At 51.5% G+C, this 22,988-nt stretch overlaps 7 protein-coding genes and 1 non-coding gene across 8 annotated transcripts; 6 read left to right on the top strand and 2 right to left on the bottom strand.

The window, feature by feature from the left end:
• Positions 1 to 577: 577 nt before the first annotated feature.
• On the top strand, positions 578 to 1,144 carry Aud_007441 (uncharacterized protein; the record flags this gene model as incomplete). Its single annotated transcript, XM_043292332.1, has 3 exons — positions 578 to 583; positions 631 to 716; positions 808 to 1,144. The coding sequence occupies 3 exons, from the start codon at positions 578 to 580 to the stop codon at positions 1,142 to 1,144; spliced, it is 429 nt and encodes a 142-aa protein (XP_043148267.1).
• A 1,924-nt stretch (positions 1,145 to 3,068) lies between these two features.
• Positions 3,069 to 6,873, top strand: Aud_007440 (uncharacterized protein; the record flags this gene model as incomplete). Its single annotated transcript, XM_043292331.1, has 3 exons — positions 3,069 to 3,202; positions 3,259 to 3,482; positions 3,563 to 6,873. 3 exons carry the CDS (start codon positions 3,069 to 3,071, stop codon positions 6,871 to 6,873), a joined length of 3,669 nt encoding a protein of 1,222 aa, XP_043148266.1.
• Positions 6,874 to 7,028: 155 nt separating this feature from the next.
• On the bottom strand, positions 7,029 to 8,969 carry Aud_007439 (anion exchange family protein; the record flags this gene model as incomplete). The annotated part of the gene is made up of 6 exons (XM_043292330.1): positions 7,029 to 7,640; positions 7,687 to 7,830; positions 7,878 to 8,081; positions 8,130 to 8,322; positions 8,429 to 8,710; positions 8,761 to 8,969. The coding sequence occupies 6 exons, from the start codon at positions 8,967 to 8,969 to the stop codon at positions 7,029 to 7,031; spliced, it is 1,644 nt and encodes a 547-aa protein (XP_043148265.1).
• Positions 8,970 to 9,479: 510 nt separating this feature from the next.
• Positions 9,480 to 11,561, top strand: Aud_007438 (SET domain-containing protein; the record flags this gene model as incomplete). Its single annotated transcript, XM_043292329.1, has 7 exons — positions 9,480 to 9,674; positions 9,723 to 9,794; positions 9,840 to 10,196; positions 10,240 to 10,284; positions 10,332 to 10,558; positions 10,605 to 11,169; positions 11,223 to 11,561. The coding sequence occupies 7 exons, from the start codon at positions 9,480 to 9,482 to the stop codon at positions 11,559 to 11,561; spliced, it is 1,800 nt and encodes a 599-aa protein (XP_043148264.1).
• Positions 11,562 to 14,216: 2,655 nt separating this feature from the next.
• Positions 14,217 to 15,425, top strand: Aud_007437 (class I SAM-dependent methyltransferase; the record flags this gene model as incomplete). The annotated part of the gene is made up of 1 exon (XM_043292328.1): positions 14,217 to 15,425. The coding sequence occupies one exon, from the start codon at positions 14,217 to 14,219 to the stop codon at positions 15,423 to 15,425; it is 1,209 nt and encodes a 402-aa protein (XP_043148263.1).
• A 1,952-nt stretch (positions 15,426 to 17,377) lies between these two features.
• Positions 17,378 to 18,543, top strand: Aud_007436 (uncharacterized protein; the record flags this gene model as incomplete). Its single annotated transcript, XM_043292327.1, has 6 exons — positions 17,378 to 17,625; positions 17,672 to 17,805; positions 17,858 to 18,010; positions 18,072 to 18,272; positions 18,325 to 18,450; positions 18,500 to 18,543. 6 exons carry the CDS (start codon positions 17,378 to 17,380, stop codon positions 18,541 to 18,543), a joined length of 906 nt encoding a protein of 301 aa, XP_043148262.1.
• A 1,324-nt stretch (positions 18,544 to 19,867) lies between these two features.
• Positions 19,868 to 21,895, top strand: Aud_007435 (phosphate transporter; the record flags this gene model as incomplete). Its single annotated transcript, XM_043292326.1, has 5 exons — positions 19,868 to 19,927; positions 19,998 to 20,105; positions 20,156 to 20,487; positions 20,541 to 21,433; positions 21,492 to 21,895. The coding sequence occupies 5 exons, from the start codon at positions 19,868 to 19,870 to the stop codon at positions 21,893 to 21,895; spliced, it is 1,797 nt and encodes a 598-aa protein (XP_043148261.1).
• Positions 21,896 to 22,424: 529 nt separating this feature from the next.
• Positions 22,425 to 22,495, bottom strand: Aud_007434. Its single transcript has one exon. It is a non-coding gene; the product is annotated as a tRNA-Gly (tRNA).
• Between the last annotated feature and the right edge of the window lie 493 nt (positions 22,496 to 22,988).

The following is a 22,988-nucleotide window of genomic DNA, read 5'->3' as shown; positions in this document are numbered from 1 at the left end:
GGCAGAGATTGACGGTGACAGCTGTTAGCTTGTCTGATGACCTTGAAGCAATTCATCCGGATGACCTTGATAAAGCTTTATAAAGCTTCATGAATATCCACTACACAGGCGGATCCAGAAATTACCTCCTGCTCTCAACATGTTAGCACCACGGACATAAAGTGGGACTCTATTTAGCCCTAGTTTTGGCCCTCAACGTCCGGGACTACTTAGCTTACGGACTCGCCTCTCTTTTCCATTTCAAACACTTTCGGATTCTGCTGCGTAGAAATAGGGGATTCCTTTCTCACAAGCTACCAATGTTGCATCTGACATGGCAATCATATTGGCCTGGCGGGATCCCAGCGACCATCCATCTTCATCCAACCAAGTTATACCCGTCAGACCTTCAAGAAGAGACCAAGGTGTGGCTGCAATTCGTAAGAGTATGCATGCAAGTCATCTATCTATTTATCAATAACTCACATATCACATCCCCTCCGGGACGAATGGCGCCCAGCATCCAACGTTGAGGATGAAGAACGTCAACGATGCCTTCTGGTAGAGAAATGGGCAGCGGCCAGTTAGGACTTTCGAGATGTCAGTGTGTGAACTGCCACTCAGCACCTGGATGAATTCACACATTCGCAGACCTACCAGCTTCGCGCTCCATCGCCGTCCTCAGAGTTTGACTACCCAGCGTCTGCACTGACACAAGAACCGCAGCCCGACAAGCGGTTCGTGTGTCTCGCTCCAATAGACCGCCAGACGCATCCGCGCAACTACACCCGTCTCCTCAAATTCCTGACCCTGCTCTACCTCCACCAGGACGAGTGGAACGCCGTCCACCCCCTTTGACCTGGCTGGCGCTGGGCAAGCGCCGGGATGCCATATTCCGGCTTTCGTTGCCGCTAATCCCTCCACCAGCGGGCTGTCTGCGCAAAGCGACACGCTTGGTCTAGCTCATGTTCTCCCCGCGCGTTTCCTGGAGACTGCGGATTTCATTGTCATTTCCATGACCCGGTCTGGGACGGTCGTGTTCGCTGACTGTGCGATACGGCAATTCCTGCCGCAGGTGTACTGCCAGCTGAAGAATGTAGGTTCAGTGGATGTAGGAAGTCTGCTATCAATACTTGGCGTTCTCGGGCTACTCAAGCTTGCGTGAAAGGCTGGAATAAGCGGGTAGCAGAAAAGGAATGTCACTCATGTATGGTAATATACACGCTTTTGATACAACATAGGCTTTTGGTAAAGGAGCATTATCATTCATCCCGACTCTGATGTTGTCTATACCCATTCTCGCTTGAACAACCTCCGTCATGGCTTCCGAAGGCACTTCATCTGGAGTGCCTAATCGTCCGCCAATCTATACGACACCTGGACCTCTGCAATGGCTCTTTGACGGATAGATATCTCTGCGCAGCTCAAGATTGAAGATCATTAGCCGTAAGAACAGGCGGTAAAAAGGCTCAACCTAGCTCTGGTGATATCGTAGCACTGACCTGCAGGAACATAGTAGGTGCCCAGGCCAGCCTCGAGGATTCGCGGGTTATACTCGGTATCCGTTGCTGTCAGCGTCCATGGGAGCATGGCTTGAGACTGTTGTCGGTCTGGATGAGGATCTGGATGACGATTTAGGGTAATTTTCTTTCTATCTCACTCCGGTAAATAAAGCACTCACCTCTTAAAATCTGTCTATTGCGGTTTCTGACATGATTCCAGAGTAGAAGAAGGGATGCAGGGCCAGTAACAAGTAGAGTGACAAGTGCAATGATGGCCTCCACTGACCAGCCCATTCTTTGGTCTATTCACAGAAGACAGACAGGCAATGGAAGTTGTTAATTGTGTCTAGAAGGAAAGACATGCTGAGATGGAGGAAAGAGCCTTTTATGTCTTTTATCTTCCATAAAAGTGGCATGAAAGCACTGAGTGTAGATGCCAAATCCATCTGGTGATGAAGCTTGACAATACTGATTATGGTAAACACCAATCAGACAGCTTGACCACCAGGAAGAGCTAAGTCTTAGCTGCATTCTGATCTCGACCAATAGCAGCTGAGCAAGCTCTCAACTCCCTGCCTAACTACGGAGTATGAACTAATTGTCGCACTCTCACCACGCCGGCGAGGGTGCGTATGGCACAGATACTTAGTAGCGTAGTTCCCCGACTCAATTAGTACCTCGATTCGTTTAGTACAAGAAATTCAGAACAAGGATAAATCAAGAACTTGAGGCTGTACTTTATGCCTAGGTCATTCCAAACTTGACCTGGCGATTTAGGCCGCATTTCCACCTGTATATACCTTCTAACGGTACCCAATAATCTCTTTTCATCCAAATTTAAAGATCGCTTACAATCATTCTGAAGCTGTACAGGCGTCGCGTGCCATTGAAAGCACCAACACCCAGCATGGATAATGCAAATGGGGTAATCAGGACAGTATACAATGTTGGCAAAAGCAGAGGATATTTCCGGAGGCCATGAAACTGGGATTTGAGCTGCAACTGCTCTCCACCTAGAAACTTGTATCCAATCCTGCGGAAGGCTTGCAACGTATCAGGTTTGTCCCGGGGACCGCTACCCTTGTGCTGCCTAGACATAATTCTGGCAACTCTGGACTGTCGCGAAAGACTTGAAGAGAAGAATTAAGGGGCAACGTACAAAGTACCTTTGTAGGATTACCAGAATTGCGGACTGGCGGTGTGGCTGGGGGGAAAAAGGAAAAAAATAAAAAAAAAAAAAATTAGAAAAGAAAAGAAAGAGGAAATTAGGGGGTAAAAAGAAACAATGAAAACAAGGATGTATAACGCCCCGTGTCAGGGATCAGGCTTGTCCTGCACGACGTTGCCTGCTGTCATTTGTCGACACCAGAATATACACAGCCGCAAGCCATTATTTACTCGACAAGGCTGATCCTCCAGAAACATAATCTGTATCTTCTGGCCCGATCCAATGAGGATTCAGCGAGAAAATTCTTCCCTTTCGTATGGTGCTGTCTGCACTCCTGGAGATGGAGAAATATAAATGAGCCATGGACAGCCCAACTCGAAAGAAAAAGAGTCCTCAAACAAGCAACGAAAAAAGAACTCATGGCTCGAACCAAGGAAGAAGAGACCGAATGGCAGAGTCACCGCGACGAGCTCAAGGCCTTGTGGCTGGATCAGCGATGGACTTTAGAGCAGATCCAAGAGCATATGTCCCAGAGGCACAGTTTCCGCAAAAGGTCAGTTGGTAATACCTCGAGAAATTCGTTCAGTCCTGGCTAAAAGAATGTCCCAGCGCACCTCAGTATACTCGGCAGTTCAAGAAGTGGGGGTTCAAAAAGAATCTGACCGACGAAGACTGGAAATTCGTTGCGCATCGTCGCGAGAAGCGAAAAAGAGACGGAAAAGACGCGGGCGATGTCAGGGTGCACGGCAACCTCATCCCTGAACCAAAGGTCAGAAAGGAAACAGCGCGTCATGCTTCATTATTGTCGCAGTGTTTGTGGATGGGAGACTCTGGTGCGTACCTATATATGGCTCCTTTCGCTGTCCTTCTTCCCACTCTCCTCCTTGATATGCTGACCTGTTCATCACCTCAGACCCCAAGACCCCTGAAGGGGTCGTCGTGGGTACGCCCCGATCAGAAATAGACGGTACTGTGCCTGACGGTTCCGCAGACGTCCATGCGATGGACTGGTACCAGGGCCAAAGCGCTGGTGGTATCGGTGTTGGAACTCCAACATTGTTCCAATCCGTCGAACGGGATCCTCTCGCCTTCCACATTGAGCTCCCGGACCCGAGTCATTCGCAGTTTTCTTTCCAAGGGAATAAGGCACCCACCGCAACTCATTCCTATCTCGGGGATGCTACCTTGGACCATCGTCTGCCTGTACCAACGTCTGCTAGTACGCCGACATCTACAAATTTGAGCACACATATTCAGTACGACGTTGATTCCATCAGCAACACCATTGCTAAAGAGACCCGCTTCACACTCTTATTGCAGGCCGGTTCGTACAGTGGTCCTTATTCCAACGATCCAATTTCAGTCCTGGAGCCTATCACCGTGGGGGATTCGAACCGCGACTTGACAAGGCGAGCGGAGGCTATATTCCAATCGCCATCCCCGGAGAATTTGTCTCACTATCTCGGTCTCTGTGTCTACCTGTTATCCAATAACATGATGAGCCAGATGTCAACGGATAGTCTGGTATTGCTTATCAAGAAAAGCAGCTCTCAGTCACGACTCAAAGCCCTCTTGAAGTCAACGACCACGACCATCGAGATATTCATGAGCAACCTATTAGCTAGTGCGGCGGCCGTGGGAGACATTGAGATTTGTCGAATTCTTATCGAGGCTGGAGCGGACCTAGATGCACCTAGTGGGCAGGGCATGCGAACAACAGCTCTTCATCGAGCATCCAAGCACAATAACGTGGAGTGTGTGAGAATGCTGCTGGAAGCCGGTGCAGACCCCAACCTAGCAGTGGATGGGGAGACACCACTACACACTGCATGCGCTTGGTACAAACGACTTGATATTGTGGGCCTTCTGCTTCAGTTTGGAGCTCATGTCAATCCGCCGCAAGACTGTGCCCGACTCACGCCTCTGCAACTTGCTGTCAAGCATGGAGGGCCCAACTTGGTGCAACTCCTTCTTGATAACAAAGCAAACCCGAACTCTTTCACAACCTCCAAGACCGGTACACCTCTGCAAATGGCATGCCGTAACTCTGGCGATTCCAAAATAGTCGAGCTTTTAATCGCTGCAGGCGCGGACATTGATTGTCGCTCAGGTTACCGTTGCAACAAGCGACATTCCGATTACCTTGAGGACAGCGATACAGACAGCGATGCAGACTCCGAATCAGAAGAAAAGCCAGACAAAAGCTGCCTTATGGGTTGTACTGGCCTTCCCGATTCCTTTAAGCCAGCCATCCTTATAGCGGCGGAAAATGAGAATTGGGAGGTGGTCCAGCTTCTGCTGGAGGAAGGCGCCGCTGTCAACGCCAGCTTGAGAAAATGCCCACCTGCAGTGCTAGATCAGGAGATTGATGATGATGAGTACAACTGGGGTTCTGATAATACTCCGGCCGTGTTTACACCGTTGCAAGCAGTTGTCCGGAAAGAGAATATCACCATGACTCGCATGCTTTTGAGCGCTGGAGCTCATCTCGACGCGAGACCGAAAGGAACGTATGGCCACACCGCGCTTCAGATATCTGCCATGGTCGGGAATGAAAGGATCATCGAGATTCTCCTGCGGAAGGGAGCGGATGTTAATGCCCCAGCGGGCGTCTATCGTGGAAGGACGGCACTTCAGGCTGCTGCTGTACATTCGGATACGACGGTGTTGAGCATCTTGCTTAGGCAAGGGGCAGATGTAAATGCTCCGCCGGCCTTACGCAAAGGCAAAACTGCCCTGCAGATAGCAGTCGCCGCGGGTAACATCGAAGGGGTCAGGATTCTTCTTAATGCAAATGCAGCTGTCAATACAGACCCAATTCACACTGAAGGGGTCACCGCGCTCCAGGAAGCTATCCAAATCAGAGACTCGGCGATAAGGAAAGAAATAGTTCACCTACTGCTGCGCGCAGGCGCGAATACTGAGGGCCTCAAAGACCAGAAGGAGTCCGCGCCTCTTCATGCCGCAGTCAGACAAGGAGACCTGGAGATGACGAGGAAGCTCCTCCAAAAGGGTGCAAACGCAAATGTGGGATTTTGCGCGCAGACAAGACGAACCCCTCTGCAGCAAGCTTCGTCCCAAGGCAATGAAGGCCTGGCCCAGATATTGATAGAGTTCGGAGCAGACGTCAACGGCCCGCCTTGGCTGTCTGGAGGTCGTACAGCCTTGCAGGCAGCGGTTGAAAACGGCCATGTGTCTATGGTGAAGATGCTGTTGAAGCACGGCGCGAAGATCAAGTCAGACAGAGCTAAATTTGACGGGATCTCGGTGATGGGAGCTGCCGCCGAGAGATGCGATCAAGAGCTACTCCAGCTTTTCCTCGATAAAGAACCTGACATCATATCATCTGACTCCATCACGAAGAATCAAGTCATAGGGCTAGCTCTGAACTGCTGGAAATGCGACGTGCCTTTGCTGGAGCTGCTGCTCAAGGGAGGAGCAGCCGTTAACAATAACCCGTGCCCTCAGTCGGAGAAGTCATTTCTTCAAATTGCAGTAGAAAGACACAACTTTAGAGTGGTGCAGTGTCTGCTTTCTGCAGGGGCCAACGTAAACCATCGCCGGGAAAGCAGCTTGCCTGGCAATGTCACGGCCCTTCAGGCCGCCGTTTATGCGCGCGATATCGACATCGTCCAGTTACTGCTCGAAAGAGGCGCCGACGTCAATGCACCGGCAAACAAGCATGGAGGAAAGACTGCGCTGCAAACCGCAGTGTCACAAAACCATCGGGTTATGACGGAGCTTCTGGTGCATCATGGGGCTGATGTCAATGGCTTGCCCAGCCCGGTCCGAGGCCGGACAGCTCTCCAAGAGGCTGCAAGCTCGGGTTATGTGCAGCTCTCTGAATACCTACTGGCTCATGGAGCCAATGTCAATGCTCCAGCAGCACATTTGGGTGGTGTCACAGCCTTGCAAGGGGCCGCGATGCACGGCAACGTTCGCATTGTGATGATGCTGCTTGTGGCCGGGGCAGATGTCAATGGAGCGCCTGCAATTGAGCAGGGATTAAACGCCATTGAAGCCGCTGCGGGGAACGGCAGGCTTGACACTCTACATCTCCTATTGAATTATCACCCGGATACCGAAGAGTTTGAGATCAAGAGAAAAAGAGCGGCGAAACTGGCACTGGCAAATGGTCACCTGGCCATTGGGAGATTTCTGCTGGCTTATCGTAAGCATCCTGGAAGAGGTGTAATGCGTCCTCCATACCAGGGTTCAATGTAAATTGTAGAACGGAAAAGTTCATGTTGTTGTTCTTATTCACACAGATCGTTCTAGTACTTGAGCGTTCTAAGTTTTACTCCCAAACGCACGCGATTTCTCTCTTGCATCATCTCTAGCAATACATCCCATACCTAACGATGAATACTTCCCGCCCTCTACCTCGCCGACCTAAACCTCTCATTATCAGGCTGTCCCGGAAACCGCGGCGGACCCCCCAGACTCGCCAGCACCGCACTATTATTCGCCGTCAAATCATCCATGACATCCAGCTCCTCGGCGCTGAACCACCTCGGCATAACCCACACCCGGAACGGAATTAACGCAATGATCAGAATCGGGAACCCAATTGCCGCAATGGTCTGCGAGATGGCCACCGTCGCCGTAACGCCCACCGCCTGGCAGGCGATATACAACGCGATCTTGCGCCGTCGCACAGTCAACAGCGGCTCATCACGCTGGATGAAGCGGTTCTCGCGCGCGAGGAAAATGAGTTTCTGGAGGATGCCGTTCGACTCGATGGAGCCCCATCCGACGGTGAAGAAGACGCCCGCGAAGACGGCGGCGGGCATCGTGTGCAGGACGATCAGCAGCGGGCGGGTCATGGTGCCGATGATGAGCAGACCCATGAGGAAGTGGGAGAGGCGTTGCTCGACGACGGCGGTGGCGGTTATTATTGGACGGTGGATTTCGGCGCCCTCACCTTCGGAAGTGGCGATGGTGCGGAGGGAGGTTTCGTAGATGGTTAGGGAGTCGGTGTGCACGGGGGCCTGGATATCGTTTAGCTAGAACCGAGAGAAACGGGGTAGGGCTTACCTGGGGGACTAGGCCGTTTGGCATGGGGATGCCGGTGATGCCTGCTAGGAAGGTGGTGCAGCCCAGGAGGAAGAAATCCCAGTGAAACCCGGCGGGTTTCTTGAGGGGAAATTGTCTTGCCTGGGCGGTTAGGCTGCTTACGTTCTTTTCTAGGTTAGTTCTGTTTGTTTGACGGAATGGGAGAGGCATACGTGGTCATAGTAGAAGAGGAGCATCACCAGGAACCCGAAGGGCAGTGCGGCGAAGACCCATTTGGCATCGAGTTCCCAGAAATGGATGAGCCAGCCGCGCGACTGGGTGGGGTAGAAGGCCCGGGTGATTGGGACGAAGGAGACGTGGGTGGCTTTGAGATTACCGGGTATATGCGAGAATCCTACCCAGAAGATGGTCCCGATCTGTACGATGTGAGTTGATGAAGGTCTGGTGAGTCGGGGAATGCATACCACATATGCGTAGTCGGCCAGTAAACCCCTGAACCACGGTTTCCAGATGGTACTGGACCCGAGCCGTTCCAGGCCGTAGATGGTGAGAAAGTATAGGATGGCAATCATAGTGCTCATGAACCCGGCTGTGTTACCGTTCGTGGTAAACTCGTTCACTAGTTCCTCTACTCCTTTGACTACTACTGTCAGTACGCTACGACTCCCCATAAACGCAGATGAGCTCACTTCAGTAGATAATGCCAACATAGGCGCCAAACGACTCGGACGAAAAGTTCGTCACATAGCGCATATAGTCTCACAGGTTACAGACAGCCACGATCCAGTGAAAGATCGCCGCCCAGATGGCAGTCCAGCACATGAAATTCGGGTAGATAGCCGGCTCGTAAATAGTCACGATATCGTAGATGGTATAGTTGAACAGGGAGATCAAACCGGTTATACCGACAATGGTCAAGGGCTGCGCACCCAAGACACTGAAGACCATTGCTGCCATGGCAGACGAGAAGAGAGCCTCGTTGATGCCGTAGAACTCGCCAGTGCGGCGGTACATATCCAGCGTGTATGCAATGGCAGGAAGCATGCTGCAGGATATCAGTAAACGGCCTCAATGGCTAGCAAAGAAAAAGCGCACTTGACAAAGTACATCCGGATAGTACTTGCGACGACGCGGTATGTCCACGCATCTGTGATATCACTCCAGTAGTAGGGTAGCCGACGACGCACGTCGTGATACATGCCCTGGAAGAGATTGAGAGCGCGGAGTGACTTCCACCCTCTGCGGCCCTCGTAAGTATATGACAGCCATGATTTCTCTCTTGTCAGAGGCTGGTCAGAGGACATGATGGGGTAGATGATGCATGAGATGGACTATATGGAGGTGCCAGGATATGACGTGCGAGGAGGAATGAGTTTAGAAGAGGAATGGAAGCGCTTTTATGCAATTCTCTGTCTCGGGATTTCTTGGCCTCATCATCAGAGGATGATCGAACGTTCCTCGAAATCTCCCGGTGGGGAGGATATTGATATTGGCTGACAATCTGGAGAATGTATGAAGCGATATGGGTGCTGAGAGGGCATTGAGGCACAGCATAAGGCGTACTGCAGTCATCCCTCTTTTCCTCCATTTTCATCTTAAAAATGCTCCTACGCATCGTCTCATGTACTCAACGCTTCATGTTTGTGTTGATATACTCTGGAGCCAATCGGGATGCTTGACGTCGTGGAGTTGAGGGTTCTGATCGATGAGTCAGCAGCTTTTTCTGCGCAGGCAGATTCTAAGGACGAATAGGGGAGTCACACTATACACAACGTCCTCTTCATCTATGGTTTGATATCTCTCGATTCAATGGCATGGCGGTTCCGTTGGTATCGCAATTGTGCACGCTGCTGGGCAACCAGCATTTTACGTCGCAGCTGGCATCGATTTTGAGTAATCATAAAGCAAACAAGAGTTACGAGAGCAAAGATCATCTTGTCCTGCGGATCGAAGCGTCCATATCTACAAACCATGCATCTCGTTCACCTCTGCCTGACTCTATACTTCTGGTAATTATTTTTTGAGTAGTCTATATCCTATATTCTTACATTGGTTAGGGCTCCATTGATCTTAAGAATGGACAAGTGATTCCATGTTCCCCTATCACGCCGACTGCTACTCCACCTCGAGTATGACCATCTTCGACTGGTAAAATTAGCATACTGATTTCCTAGGACGATGAAACGGACGAGAACACACCGCTGACCCCCCGATCAATCCAAAATGAGGAAGTCCATCCTCCCAAACGTCATAAAACGGTCAGCGGTTTGCGACCTTCCCGACATCTTCAGCCTGCCGGGACAACAGTAGAGTCTCCAGAGCCGGCCCATAGTGGCGATTCTCACAGCGAGGATCAAGACACAGCCTCCGGATCAGTACGGCAGGTCCACAGTGACACCGGGTTTCCGCAGCGCAGAAAAGCCGGACAAGATTACGTGGCGCCGGTCCTGGAGCCTACATCAACCGACAAGTTGATCGCGGGAATCTGGAGACAGATGTACTCACCTGTGAAGCTGAGCCGAACCCCTGCTGTATGTTTCTGATCGACTTGCATGTACTTTGCTAATCGAACAGGTGGTTGAACCCACGATTAACATCCGAACCGGAGTCAGCGGAGATGTGAGTGAGCGGTGCTCGAGTTGGATAGAACTTGGCTGACAAGAAAGGTCTTCCGAGCTGTCAATACTCTATGCATGAAATACTACAACCAGAGTCAGTCGTCTCGCGCCTTGGAGATGGTCGTCCAGGCCTACTGGATTGAATGCTATGAAGCGCGTATTGCTGTCATCCGGCTGGAGAACCCGCATTTGTCCAGTACTGAAGCACGGATGACCGCGCTCAAAGAGGCCTGTGCAGTCCTCAACTGGAAGGAGAAGGATCTCCGAAACAGAATGTACTCAATCCACCATTTCGTTTTCTGCCCCACACTGACGAAATAGGGCAATCTGGCGCGGCTACAAGGAAATCAAAGATGCAGGCGGCTGGCCCAGCCTGATCTTCGCCAGCTTCGGTGTCTACCGATTCTGCAAATACCGCACCGGCTTCGGCGAGGGTTTCTCGACTCGTTTGCGCCATATCCGGTCGAGTCTGGAAGTTGCGGCGGATACCCTCCATCCCGAATGGAGGGATCTGTTGCACGTCATCGGCCAGGGGGACACCCGGCACCAGTACCATGGCCACCCCCACGAGTGGGTAACAGTGACAGGAGAGCCTGCATTACCCCTGCACGCGACCTATGCGCACCTCAACCTGCCGAACGGGTTTCATTATCGCTTCATCGACGAGTGTGTACTCGATACGACAGTATTCGGGGAAGAAGATCCCCGTCGCGTACCCGATCTGGATCCGGATATCTGCCAGGTCTGCGAGTCAAAACAGGCGGACGACGTTGAACAGAACCAATGCTCGTGTTTCCCGGCGCTATTTGGGGGCGTCAAGGGACCTGCTCCGGTGCAGATATTCAGTACCGCCAGCGGAAAGAACAACGGCGTAGTGGCGCGTGTGGTGAGTGCACGTTCTAGGTGGTTCTTAGGCACACCAGCTGATGAAAGCCGCAGAACTTTGAGCGCGGGGCGGCAATCGGCGAATTCGTAGGGCTCATAACAAACGGTATCTCCGGCGTGGATGTCATGGTAGGTGGCACGAAAGGCAGGACGTACCAGATCTACCAAGGCGAGATGGGCAACTTCACCCGGTTTATCAACCATTCATGCCGCCCAAACAGCCAGTTCCAGCGGTTCTACTGGCGCGGGCAGGAGCGGATCATTGTGGTTTCGCGAGGTATAGTAGCGGGGCGAGAGATCACGGTCGATTACTCGGATCATTATTGGAAGCAGTTGAATAAGGTCTGCCTGTGTGGGGAGCTGTGTTGTCGATTTAGAGGGTCGAATCGGTGATAGATTGGCCGAGTTAGAATCAAAGATTTATCATAGAATCTACATATTATTCAGACGATTAGGGTGATAGATAATATTAGAAATCACTCGGGGTTGAAAGTGACAAATGAGAATCTCCATGCTTATTTCGGATTGTCCTACCTGTTCCCTTTCCGGCATCGCACGGAATCTAGTCCACTCCAGAAACGCAGTGAGATGTCATACTGGATGAGTCATATAGATCACTGACTGACAGAGTGGAGATCTTCTAGCTGGCGGATGTATCATTGACACAGGAGTCTCTCAAGACTACCGTATACGGGTTATGATTAGGACTGTACTTTGGAAATCCAGACTTTCTTGCAAAGTTGTTCCTTGCTCAATCATAACACGGATACTAAGTTCAGGCAAATGGTAAGTACGCATGCTTTTACCAGGTCAAGTCCATTGAAGGCCGATATCACTAGCATGATGCCATCAGAGACCGTGCTCAAGACGAGTATAGTACCTTGAGTTCAGTCTCTTCTCAATATACCACATCCCAGAGCCAGTATCTCTCTATCGCATACATCATTTCGTCCTGGCAACAGCATAGTCCAAACGGACGGAGCTTAACCCTAACCCTCAGGCGAGCAGGCCCAGTACACCACGAAGAATAAGACACATACGTAGACCTCAAGTCCAAGTACCTGATACCTCACACACCAACACACCACCACGATTAACTAAGCCACCAGTCCGATACTCCGACCCTCCCGCCTGGAAATGCTGCTACCTAACAGCCGAGCGCCACTGGCCTCCCCTCCCCGTCGGTCGACTCCAGTGCACGTTTACCTTCAGCCTAAGCATCACCTGCAGCTAACGGTGGGCCGTCCTCATACTTCGGATTCGTCATTGCAGGGAATGCCATGGAGCCGGAGCTCTGTCAAGAGATCGGGCTGGGCGAGACTGGTACTGGTTAAGCTTAAGCTTATCTGAGTTTGTCCCAGGATATTGGGACTGGGTTCCTGCGTTGGTTAACCTCGGACCTTGCTGGCTTTACATCTACATATTGATATACAGAAAATATAGTTATGCTCATGTTGTCACAATGATTCTATTTCTGTATACACAATAGGCACGTGACTATTTGATATAGATGATACCCGATTATTCCGGAATGTCTACTTAACAATCAATGGATAATTTCGGTCTTTAGGGAATTAGCGGACATTATGTTCTATTGTTCTTCCAGGGCTGTCTCCGCAACCCCGCTCGAGTGATCAGACTCTACTCCAAACACTACAGACAAATACAAAGTACCGCACCCCGGCCATAGGGCGTGAGTCATGACAGGGTTGATCTATGAAATGACGTGGCTAGCGCGGATAGCATATTGTACTGAGTATTGCGGTTGTTAGCGGTAGACAGCGGTTGTTAAAACTGACCAGACAATCCTTTCTGAATGGAGTGAATACGACGAGGACCTGTATGGATCGTCAGAGGTCCGAGAGTGAACCATAAGATCACAGCAGTTTTGATAATGGGATCGGCAGGGCCGGGTGATGTAACCAAGGCTCTATGGATCGACCATCAATTTGATTATTGCAAACACAAAGCATGTTACCAGATACTGATATGTCGACAACAAAACAATATTTGAATATCTCTGATTATAGTGACCTGGGGATGTATCTGGAGTCTTGGACAACTATAGTTCGGATCGGCCATTCGGATATCCGGGTTTAACCAAATCGATGATGACAGCCAGCTTGACTAAGCAATGGGGCAAGTGCCCGGGACAAAGTCCGAAATCGGGGCGAGTTACCTTATTGGAGTAAATCCTCACAGCAGACTAAGCCCAAAATGGATGCCAAGATCAAAGGCCCAGCCCTTTCCATCAATCAGACAGTCCAAAGAAGCAAAAAGCCGCACCGAACCCGAGCCGAGACATCCCGGTAGGGTTGAGTACTGTGTACAAGATTCTGTGCATAGCTTCTTCCACTGTAAAGGCTAAGCCCTGTCATAGAGCTACGATGGGTCTTCGTTCGGAGAGTGTCTTGGCAGGGTCAATCGTGAATTATGTCATAGACAGTTAGTAGTAAGTAGGAGTAGAAGACTACGGAGTATAAGCAACCCCTCACGATAGAGGGGAAGCAGCGGTCTGTGAAGCCTTACCAACCACCAGCTTACTTGACTCATCTCGCAGGGGTCTGTTCGTGTGAGGAGACAATCCCAGCGCTATTGCTCATGCTCATGCCCGTTTCCGGATCATCTGCCGTCTTATCCCGTCCGTTGGATTATCAGCACATTTTTCTTTTTCCACTACTAATGGCAGGATGGACCTCCACATCCGACCCTTCCGTCAGCTTCCAGATCTGGTGACAAAGAAGAGTAATTAGCCCACTGCGGCCATCGCGTCACCCTTTAGGGTCCCCGATTACCCATGGCAGGTCATATGGCGGTTATCCGAGTTAGATAGCTTGCCCCTCATGGAAAACGAGCCGATGCAACAGAAATTTTTTCTCTTTGACTCAACCGTGCTTTAACTGCTTATAAATTCAAAACGAGCCCCGCTCTCTCAGCCGGGATGCTTGCCCGTCTGCGTAGGATGCCTCCATAATAATAGATATTCAGCATATCCCACCCGCCTTGAATTTCAGCTTCTCTTCCCAGTCCGCTATCACCGCCCCAACAATGATGGAAACGCAGTCCCCAGCACCGGCCCTGGCGTCATCGCGCCAGTCCGGACGCAGCTCCGAGAGCAGTAGCTCCGTGGACGTCATTGCTCAAGAGAAGCAGAAGGTAGCAGCAGCAGCATCATCAGCAGCAGCGACCTCGACCGCAAGTAAAGACCGTCCGGACTTGCACAACTCGGCTTCCCCGAAGCGGTGGAAGTCCTTCTGGACCGCCTTCCGATACCTGCAGCACCTGACGCCAAAGCAGGTTGACGACTTCATGGCGTCATATGTCATTTATAACCTCGACTGGTCGGACGAGAAGCAGATGATCGAGACATTAGGTCCTAACTACCAGGAGAAAGTCGGCGACTGCCTCAAAGCGTACTACGGGGTGTTGAACCACCTGTGTGCGCTGGGCGACGTGGAGAAGATGTACATCCCCCCGTTCATGAGCAAGAAGGCGACCGTGCTGGAGAACCAGTTGCTGTATGAGGAGTCGATCGCCCGCGACATCGGGCTCGGTCCCGGCGATAAGGTGTTGGATTTGGGTTGCGGTCGCGGGCGGGTGGCGGCGCACATGACGCAATTCTCCGGCGGCGCGCAGGTCACCGGCATCAACATCGATCCCAACCAGATCGCGCAGGCGCAAAAGTTCAACGACAAGCGCGGGTTCCAGAACAAGTTCGTCGTGCAGGATTTCAACTCGCTGCCGCTGCCGTTCGAGGACGAGAGCTTCGACGCCTTCTACCAGATCCAGGCCCTGAGTCTGTGCAAGGACCTGACGGCCCTCTTCCGCGAGATCTACCGCGTCGTCAAGCCCGGCGCCAAGATCTCCCTGCTGGACTGGGTCAGCCTGCCTGCCTACGACCCGTCGAACCCGGAGCATGCGGAGCTCATGCGTCGCGTCAAGCCTCTCATCGGCGCAGTCGGCACACCCACCCCGGAGATTCTCGAGCGGGCGCTAGCCGATGCCGGCTTCACGGTGTTGCGCTCGGACAATGCCAGTCTGGACGGACTGCAGGCGCCGCTGATTGACACGGTGGACTTTTACTTCCGGTCCATGCGACAGGTGATCCTGGGTTTGGTCAAGGTGCATGCGCTGCCCCACCACTTCAAAACTCTGATCAATCGGCTCTGTCTGGATGGTCAGGCTTTTGTCAAGATGGACCGCATGCGCCTCTGCAGTACGAGTTACCGCATCATTGCTCAAAAGCCGTCGCGGTGATCTAGTCGTTAACGTTAACAAGCCTCACGACGAGAGCATTGGCGACAGTGGCCGCGCGGACTGGAGCCGCATCAAAGTCAACAGGTCTGCTGGCAGGATGAGACCACGCCACCAAACCTCCTTTAAACTCCTTTCTTCTTCTCATGACAAACGAAAAGTCCATCGCGACAATTCGCGAAAGTCTACTCTAATTTCAATTCTGATCGATTCGGCATCGATAGATCATTCTCGAACAAAGGCAGGTAACCGGCATTTGCAGGTACCTCGTGTCACTGCCGAGGGATCCGGCTGCGGTAAGGAGTCCTGAGCTCAAAGCGCAGGATCTCGAGACATCGGTTTCATTTCTGGCTTAGTCTGAAGGTTCTGGCTTAGCTTGAAGGACCGTTGACACCGTGGTCAGTGTGTCTGAGACTAGCCACCACGTGCGTTGAGTGCCGGTTACCCAGGTTTCCGGCTTTGGTCTAGGTATATTCCGAGGATTTAGGTATTTTTCCTGAGGGCCATCGCGTGGCCTATAGATTGCATTCGGGTTTTAAGCATGCTCTGTGCGTTTTATCGTGGTTTGATCGATGTGGATAGTCATTTAGTTCTTCTCATGTTGGCCTCCAGTCGGATACCCCTGTTAGAGCGGGAGTCCACGAGGTTGACTCTGTATATAGACATTTAATATATGATTGATCAAAAGGATTCATATTCTTGTTGCCTGATACGAACCTGATGGATATCTATGAGAGTACTCCGTACTCGCAGGATCTCTGTGTCTCTCAATTTGCGGCTCTTCCTTCTTTTCTCAGCAGTAAATCCGACGTGGACACGATCCCCACTGAAGAAAACCAAACTTAAAATTCTTTCTGGATCAATGATAATAATAAGGATGGACCCATGAAAGCGCCAATTGATGAAAATAAATTAAGTAATTCGCTCCGCTAGGTATCTAACTCTCTCCGTCATCTTAAACGCAAAGAAAAGCAAACATGCGACCCCCTACCAGGATGATCAGGCTCCATCGTCATTGCACATGGACAGAGCTCTAATGTTAGCTTGAGCTTGGACTTCATGGAGATTCAATGTGATATCCGTGCAGGGCGCATAGCCATCAAGGGCGATATCTGAGTCAGGAGGATCATGCTACAGCGCTGGTGGATGAGCACCATTTCTGGCAATTCACCAATAGTTGACTCTGAATCCATGGATATGCCATGTTGATAGATATATTAAGTGCCAGGACACAGCCGAGGAAGACTCGAATGCCCCCCGTCGTCACTCCGTTCCAGAGGCTGACAAAGGCCCCACCGGCCTATAAGCTTTTCACCGCAGCCATCCATTTGCGCACGTTGCGGATATCCCTGTCGATTCTTTCAGTTGATTCCCTACGTCTGGATGCATGCACCATGCACTAAGTATGCACTTGTCGAGCAACTCCACAAGACATCCGATCCAGTTGTCTGCTCCACGAGGGCTCAGTCTGTCTATCTATTTACCTATTTACTCCAGTCTCTCCAGTAGAACGCTCTACGTCCTCTACTATTGACAATTCGACTATCCAACTGACTAGTTACCACTACTCTATTTAAGTTGTGGTCTTTTCAAAATCCCCATCCGCCCTAAACTGGATTTCCATTTTCGTTATGGGCTCGGTCCAGTTCCACCACCTTTGCGAACCCACGATTATCAGACATAAGTGAAGTCATAAGCATCAACGGAGCAGCCAGAAGCATGGGACTCCGATTCCCAACGTCCATTTCAGCCCCATCGATCATATCTCGGAGATCAGCACGATCGCCGCTCTCCCACGTTATTTTTCCCCTGCTAGATCACTAGTGACCTGCTTTTGATATCTCTGGAGCTGTCACTTTTGACGATCATATACAAATTCTTCATTATATAGCTGTATATGATCCCACCTATCCAGCGAATATATATATGAGCATCGGCCGTGCCACGTTGCGGCCATGAGCCACCATACACTATCCGTCTTCGATCACGACTGGCCTCTGCCTCCTCTACCTCCATCTCGACGGGAAAGCGCATTTTCCACCTCGACCGGTTCGTCCGGATCAGCATCCGCAATCCTGGGTTCTCCGTCGTCACCATTCTACTCCACGCCCATCAGCCCCGCGACCTCGCCGGGGACGAGGTCAAGGGTCCCCTCGCTGCATGACGATGTCACTCGCTTACAGCTCAATCCGGCCGTGACGATGTATGCTCCCTGATCCTATGACACAAGGGCAATCTAACATCAACAGATCATTCGTGCGAAATAGCAAACTCTTCAAACTACGATATACCTACATCGACATCTGCAAGGATGCCACAGGCACCCTCCGCGGGCTGGAGCTGGGGGGCGGGATAGGGCAGAATTCGCCTTTTATCCATACCTGTAAGTCGCTGCATTCCGAGGCAAGCAGAAGCAGCGAATCTAACGCAGACAGTCCACGGCACAAAACTCCCCGTGCCTCACCTCGAACATCCCAAACTCCGCGACGAACCCTCCCTACGCATCTCCTTTCTAGAAGAGCAGACCGTCCAAAGCGCAAGCACGGTCTTTAACACCCAGCTCTCATATACCTTTGAGGACTGGCGGGGTTAGTTTACTCTCTTTCCGTCTCTGCTATGGAGTTATGTTATGCTGACGATACATGCCAGACTGTGTCCAATTCCAGGAACTCATCCTCGCCGCGAGACTCGTTTTTATTGCCGGCATCGCCGAAGCAAAATCCAAGGGCCGCGGGGAGGAATGTATCAGCCAGAACTTACGGGTCTTCCGCGGGCACAACGGAAAACTGGTCATGCTTTTTTTTGCCAACTCGCAGCGCAAGGAGCTGAAACGATATGTTTCGATTCCTGGTATGCTCAATGCTCTCAATATTCTCTACGCGACTATACTGACAGCGAGTAGTAAATTGCATCGAGACGGTCAATCCCGGCAAGAAAGCCGGTCGGCCCGTGGTGCTAGAGCTACAGCCAAACTTTGATATCCTGGCGCAGATGAAAGTGCTGAACATCCAGTTCCTGGACGATCAGGGTATGTCATTTTTTCGTCGTCATTGGGGGACCAAGCTCACTAGTTGCAGATCGGAAAGCATTTTGCGCGTTTCTGACCAATCAGATGTTATGATTGTACCATACGCAGGCTCCAGAGCAATGTCTGGTCCCTGGTACCCTACTTAGTAGGTCTCCACGAGCTCGCCGGCACCGAGACACAGGCACAAGGAGGATTACCAAGTATAGGTAATCGCCAAGGTCAGTGCCGGCTACGGCGGTTCGATATTGGGATCACATGGATCTCATATTACTTAATTTCATGATATTTAGCACCAGCACGGCGTTTCTACGGTATTAGGATGTTTGGAATAAATACCCTGTTGTGCGTTTTCGATAGAGTTTGCAATATTATGGTTATGGACAGTGACTGGGCGCTTTTTTCCGTTGGGACGGACTATCGAGGACGGAGGATCCTTGAGGGAATTAGATTTTTCTGATTTAGAATTTTCTGATTTTCCGATTTCCGCGTAATAAGCGCAGTATCCGTAAATCCATTTGATTGATTTCACAACGCTCAGTAACACTAATGGCATGCTTTAGACTATTATTCAGGTAAGATACGAAGGACCAAGTCCCTGACGACCATCACCGGCCGAATCCTTCGCGTGTTTCGCTTAGATCCTACACGTGGGAGTCGAAGATACGGAGTCGTATGGAGTGCATAGGTACTCCATACAGACAAGGCTATCACTCCACTCTCTTTACTCCGTACTGAGCAAAGGTATTGTTATGTCATTGCCTTTGTTCTAGACACGCCACGACGCCACAAACATGTGCACCAGAGTAGAGCATCCGTAATGGCCCGGTTCCTTACTTCAGGAGTCCATGGTCTCATGTTACTGGTATTGACGACGGATAATAGATGTTGGTCGGTTGTTTTCACCCTCTGGGTCGCTCAGGGTCGTTAATGAAAAACGAAAAAGTGCCTCGTCTGAGTAACTTACTCCTACTTCTTCTGTGACAGCGGTGATAAGTGGGTCACAACGGGCCAGTGGTGGCACGGCATCACCGCACGTGCGGGCTTTGGTTCCTTAGCCCCGGGAGCTTAGTGATATCGACCAGGGAGTGAGGCCAATAACGGTCGAATATGCTAACATGATATTACTCTGTGCTGCTCCTCTGGCGTGACTGCACCCAAGATGTCCCCTCGAGTCAGCGGCGGGTCGGTGGGATGACTGGCTAGGCTAGCTTAACTAGAGCACACATGTTGCTTTTCTTTTGTTTGCTTTTCAACGAGGCCAGAGGCGAGCGAACCCCTCAGGTGGTCAGTGCTAGTAGCCTCGTGGGCCAATTTGCTGGCGGATTTCTCTTATCTAGTCTGCATCGCTAGATCTGCATGTAAAGCTCCATCTTGACTGTCATCATGTCCGATTGATTAATCCATCATTTTCATCAACATGGGCAAGATCAAGCGGTTGTATAAGACCGATCGGGCTCAGGATTTTGACCATGAGCAGGTGAGTCTCTCGTACCTGGTCTGTTTAAGTTGGGGGGTGTACATGCTGACTGCCGATTGTTGATTGTCAGGACCGCCATGTCCGCATGCGACAAATCTACGAGACGATCGATAGACAAGGGTATCAATGGATTGTCGTCTTCGTGGCCGGTGTCGGCTTCTTTCTCGACGGATATACAGTGAGTCAGTCCCACCAGATATTTGGACCAGGACTCAGCTAAGTGGGCAGCTCTTCGCGAGTAACATGGCACTCCCTATGGTCAGCTACGTCTACTGGCCGGATACGACCTCCTCCAAGAAATTAACCTACATCAACATTGCGACTCTGGCCGGCACGCTCTTCGGACAGGTCCTTTTCGGCTATCTGGCGGACCGCAACGGGCGGAAGAAGATGTACGGGGTGGAGCTGATGCTGCTGATCACGTCGACGCTGGGCGTCGTCATGTCCTCGACGGGAGAGAATGGTAGCATGGATGTGTTTGCCTGGCTGGTCTGGTGGAGACTGGTGGTCGGAATTGGGGTCGGGGCGGATTATCCCCTCAGTGCCGTCATCACCTCGGAGTAGGTATTCATCTTCTTGAAAAGAAAGGAATAAAGCTAACGGTGTCGGGTAGATTCGCGCCGGCCAAGCATCGCGGCCGGATGATGGCAAGCGTCTTCTTCATGCAACCGCTCGGGCAGATCGCGGGAAACATCGTCACCCTGATTGTGGTGGCCGTCAGCAAGAACCAGCATCACGACGACCTCACCCGCACCTTTGACATCATGTGGCGGTGGGTAGTCGGAATCGGCGTTGTGCCCGGCGTGATCGCGACGCTGTTCCGTGTTGTCATTCCCGAAACGCCTCGCTTCCTGCTCGAGATCGAAGACGACCCCGTCAAGGCCGAATTCGACGCCACCACCCTCTTCAACGAGCCCCCGTCTCTGAGCCCCGAGGACAGCTGGAGGGACCTCCCCATGCCAGCCATGTCCGTCACGAGCCAGTGCTTCAGTGAAAGCCGCTCGCCCTCGCAGACCGAGATCCTCCAGCCCGCCACGCTGAACTCGCACTGGCATCTGACCCGCAAGGACATCACTCAGTACTTCTGGACGGAAGGCAACTGGCGCACCCTCGTCGGCACCTCTCTGTCCTGGCTCCTGCTCGACTTTGGCTTCTACGGGATCGGACTCTCGAGCCCGCAGTTTCTGGCCAAAACGTGGGGATCCCTGCACATCCACGGCCGGGCGCCCGTGTGGAGAACCGACGACGACCCCCACGCCAACATCTTTGAAATGTTCATGAACAGCTCGATCCACGCGCTCGTCATCCTCAACATCGGCAGCTTCGTCGGCGGCCTTCTCATGATCCTCTTTAGCCACAAGGTCGACCGCACCGCCCTGCAGAAGTATGGCTTCCTCGCCCTCGCCGCGCTCTTTATCGCCCTGGGCACCATGTTCATCACCGTCCACAAAGAAGGGCCTGTGGCGGTTATTCTCTATATCCTCGGACAGCTCTTGTTCAACTTTGGTAAGTCCTCCCATCTCCGCTTACAGATGCGTCAGAGAACTAATAGTGAGGCCCCCAGGCCCCAACGCAACAACATACATCATCCCTGCCGAGGTCTTCCCCACGCGCTACCGCGCCACCTGCCACGGCATCAGCGCCGGCGCCGGCAAGCTCGGCTCCATCCTCGTACAGGTCTTTTCCTCCTACTACAACTTCGGGACCGGGCCCGGCACGGAGCCCACCATCCGCCACGGCTGGATCCTGATCGTCTTCAGCGCGTGCATGATCCTCGGCGCGGCCGTCACGCATTTCTGGATCCCGCCGGTCCAGCGCAACGCCGCCGGCAAAGGCCAGTTCTGGGGCGGGAGGCCCCAGTCGCTCGAGACGCTGGCGTTGGGCCGTCTTGGGTGGAGGAGTCGGTATGCGGTTAAGCAGTCCGCGCGGCCGGCGCAGGTGTCGGCGTTTTCGTATGAGCTTCATTGATTCGTTCGTGTAGACATATACCTTCTCTTGTATATATTTTTTTCCTTTTCAAAATATTCAAACATAGATAATAAACGGCACATACATATCAATCCGTGGGTATCTCGAATGGGCGACCTAGGGAAACACCTCTCGGATTGGAGAATATCGCTTTATAGCTTATCAGTCTTATGCAAGCTTGGAATCGGTTTGCCGTCTGCTCTACTGGCAAGATCGCTGGAGGTTGGAGTGCTGTACAGTATACAGGGTATACGGCGTCATCCGATGTAATTCTGAGGAACTGGCCTGTGAGGGCTGGAAGGAGTCATGGGTTATAGTGATGTGGTTGGATGGTTGAATATCCTCACTTGTACACTGGCCATAATCATCAGTGTCATATCATTTTAAAAATAAAGATTGACGGTGAATGAATGAGCATCAAGAAAAAAAGTCCAGAGATGAGAAGCCGGGGAACCAAGACCCCAATTTATATCAGAGAGATAGGGCTAGAAAAAGATGACGGTCCGAACAAAGCGGAAAAAAAGAATACTGCATCATCCGTGAATCGAACACGGGCCTCGTCGATGGCAACGACGAATTCTACCACTAGACCAATGATGCTAGTTATTATCTAGAAATTTGAATTCATGTCTCTTATCTAGAAAGGAAAAGCAGAGGCTCTTATTGATTGATGCTGAGCCTGCCTCGACCCCCACAGGCCGACTCGCAGGTTATCGAGCGTAATTATATTCTGCAATCTGGCTTGCTTGACAAAACGGTGCCATTTTCTCTCATATACTCGCCGATCTGCCCAGTATGCATAGTTGTTGCTGTGGCGATAATATGCTGCAGCGACAACTGTTTTTCGCTAGCTCTAGCCCTATATGATGGTCATAGACTGGACGCCGGCAGAACCTCCGAGATCAAATCATGACGTTTTCTGCGGCCAACAACTTGAGCCATGTTCATGATGCGAACCATGAGAAACATGAGTTCCCTGGCTGATCAGAAGTCAGGTCAGCATCATCGTAGCTGTTGATGCATTCGACGCTGGGGTCGTCCAGTATAAATTCAGCCCGAATATCGAGCCCAGACTTCCATAATGCCCCGTACC

The sequence above is a fragment of the Aspergillus udagawae genome (genome assembly GCF_001078395.1).
Source record: "Aspergillus udagawae IFM 46973 DNA, scaffold_5, whole genome shotgun sequence".
Classification (NCBI taxonomy): domain Eukaryota; kingdom Fungi; phylum Ascomycota; class Eurotiomycetes; order Eurotiales; family Aspergillaceae; genus Aspergillus; species Aspergillus udagawae.
This window is presented reverse-complemented; position numbering and strand designations above follow the sequence as displayed.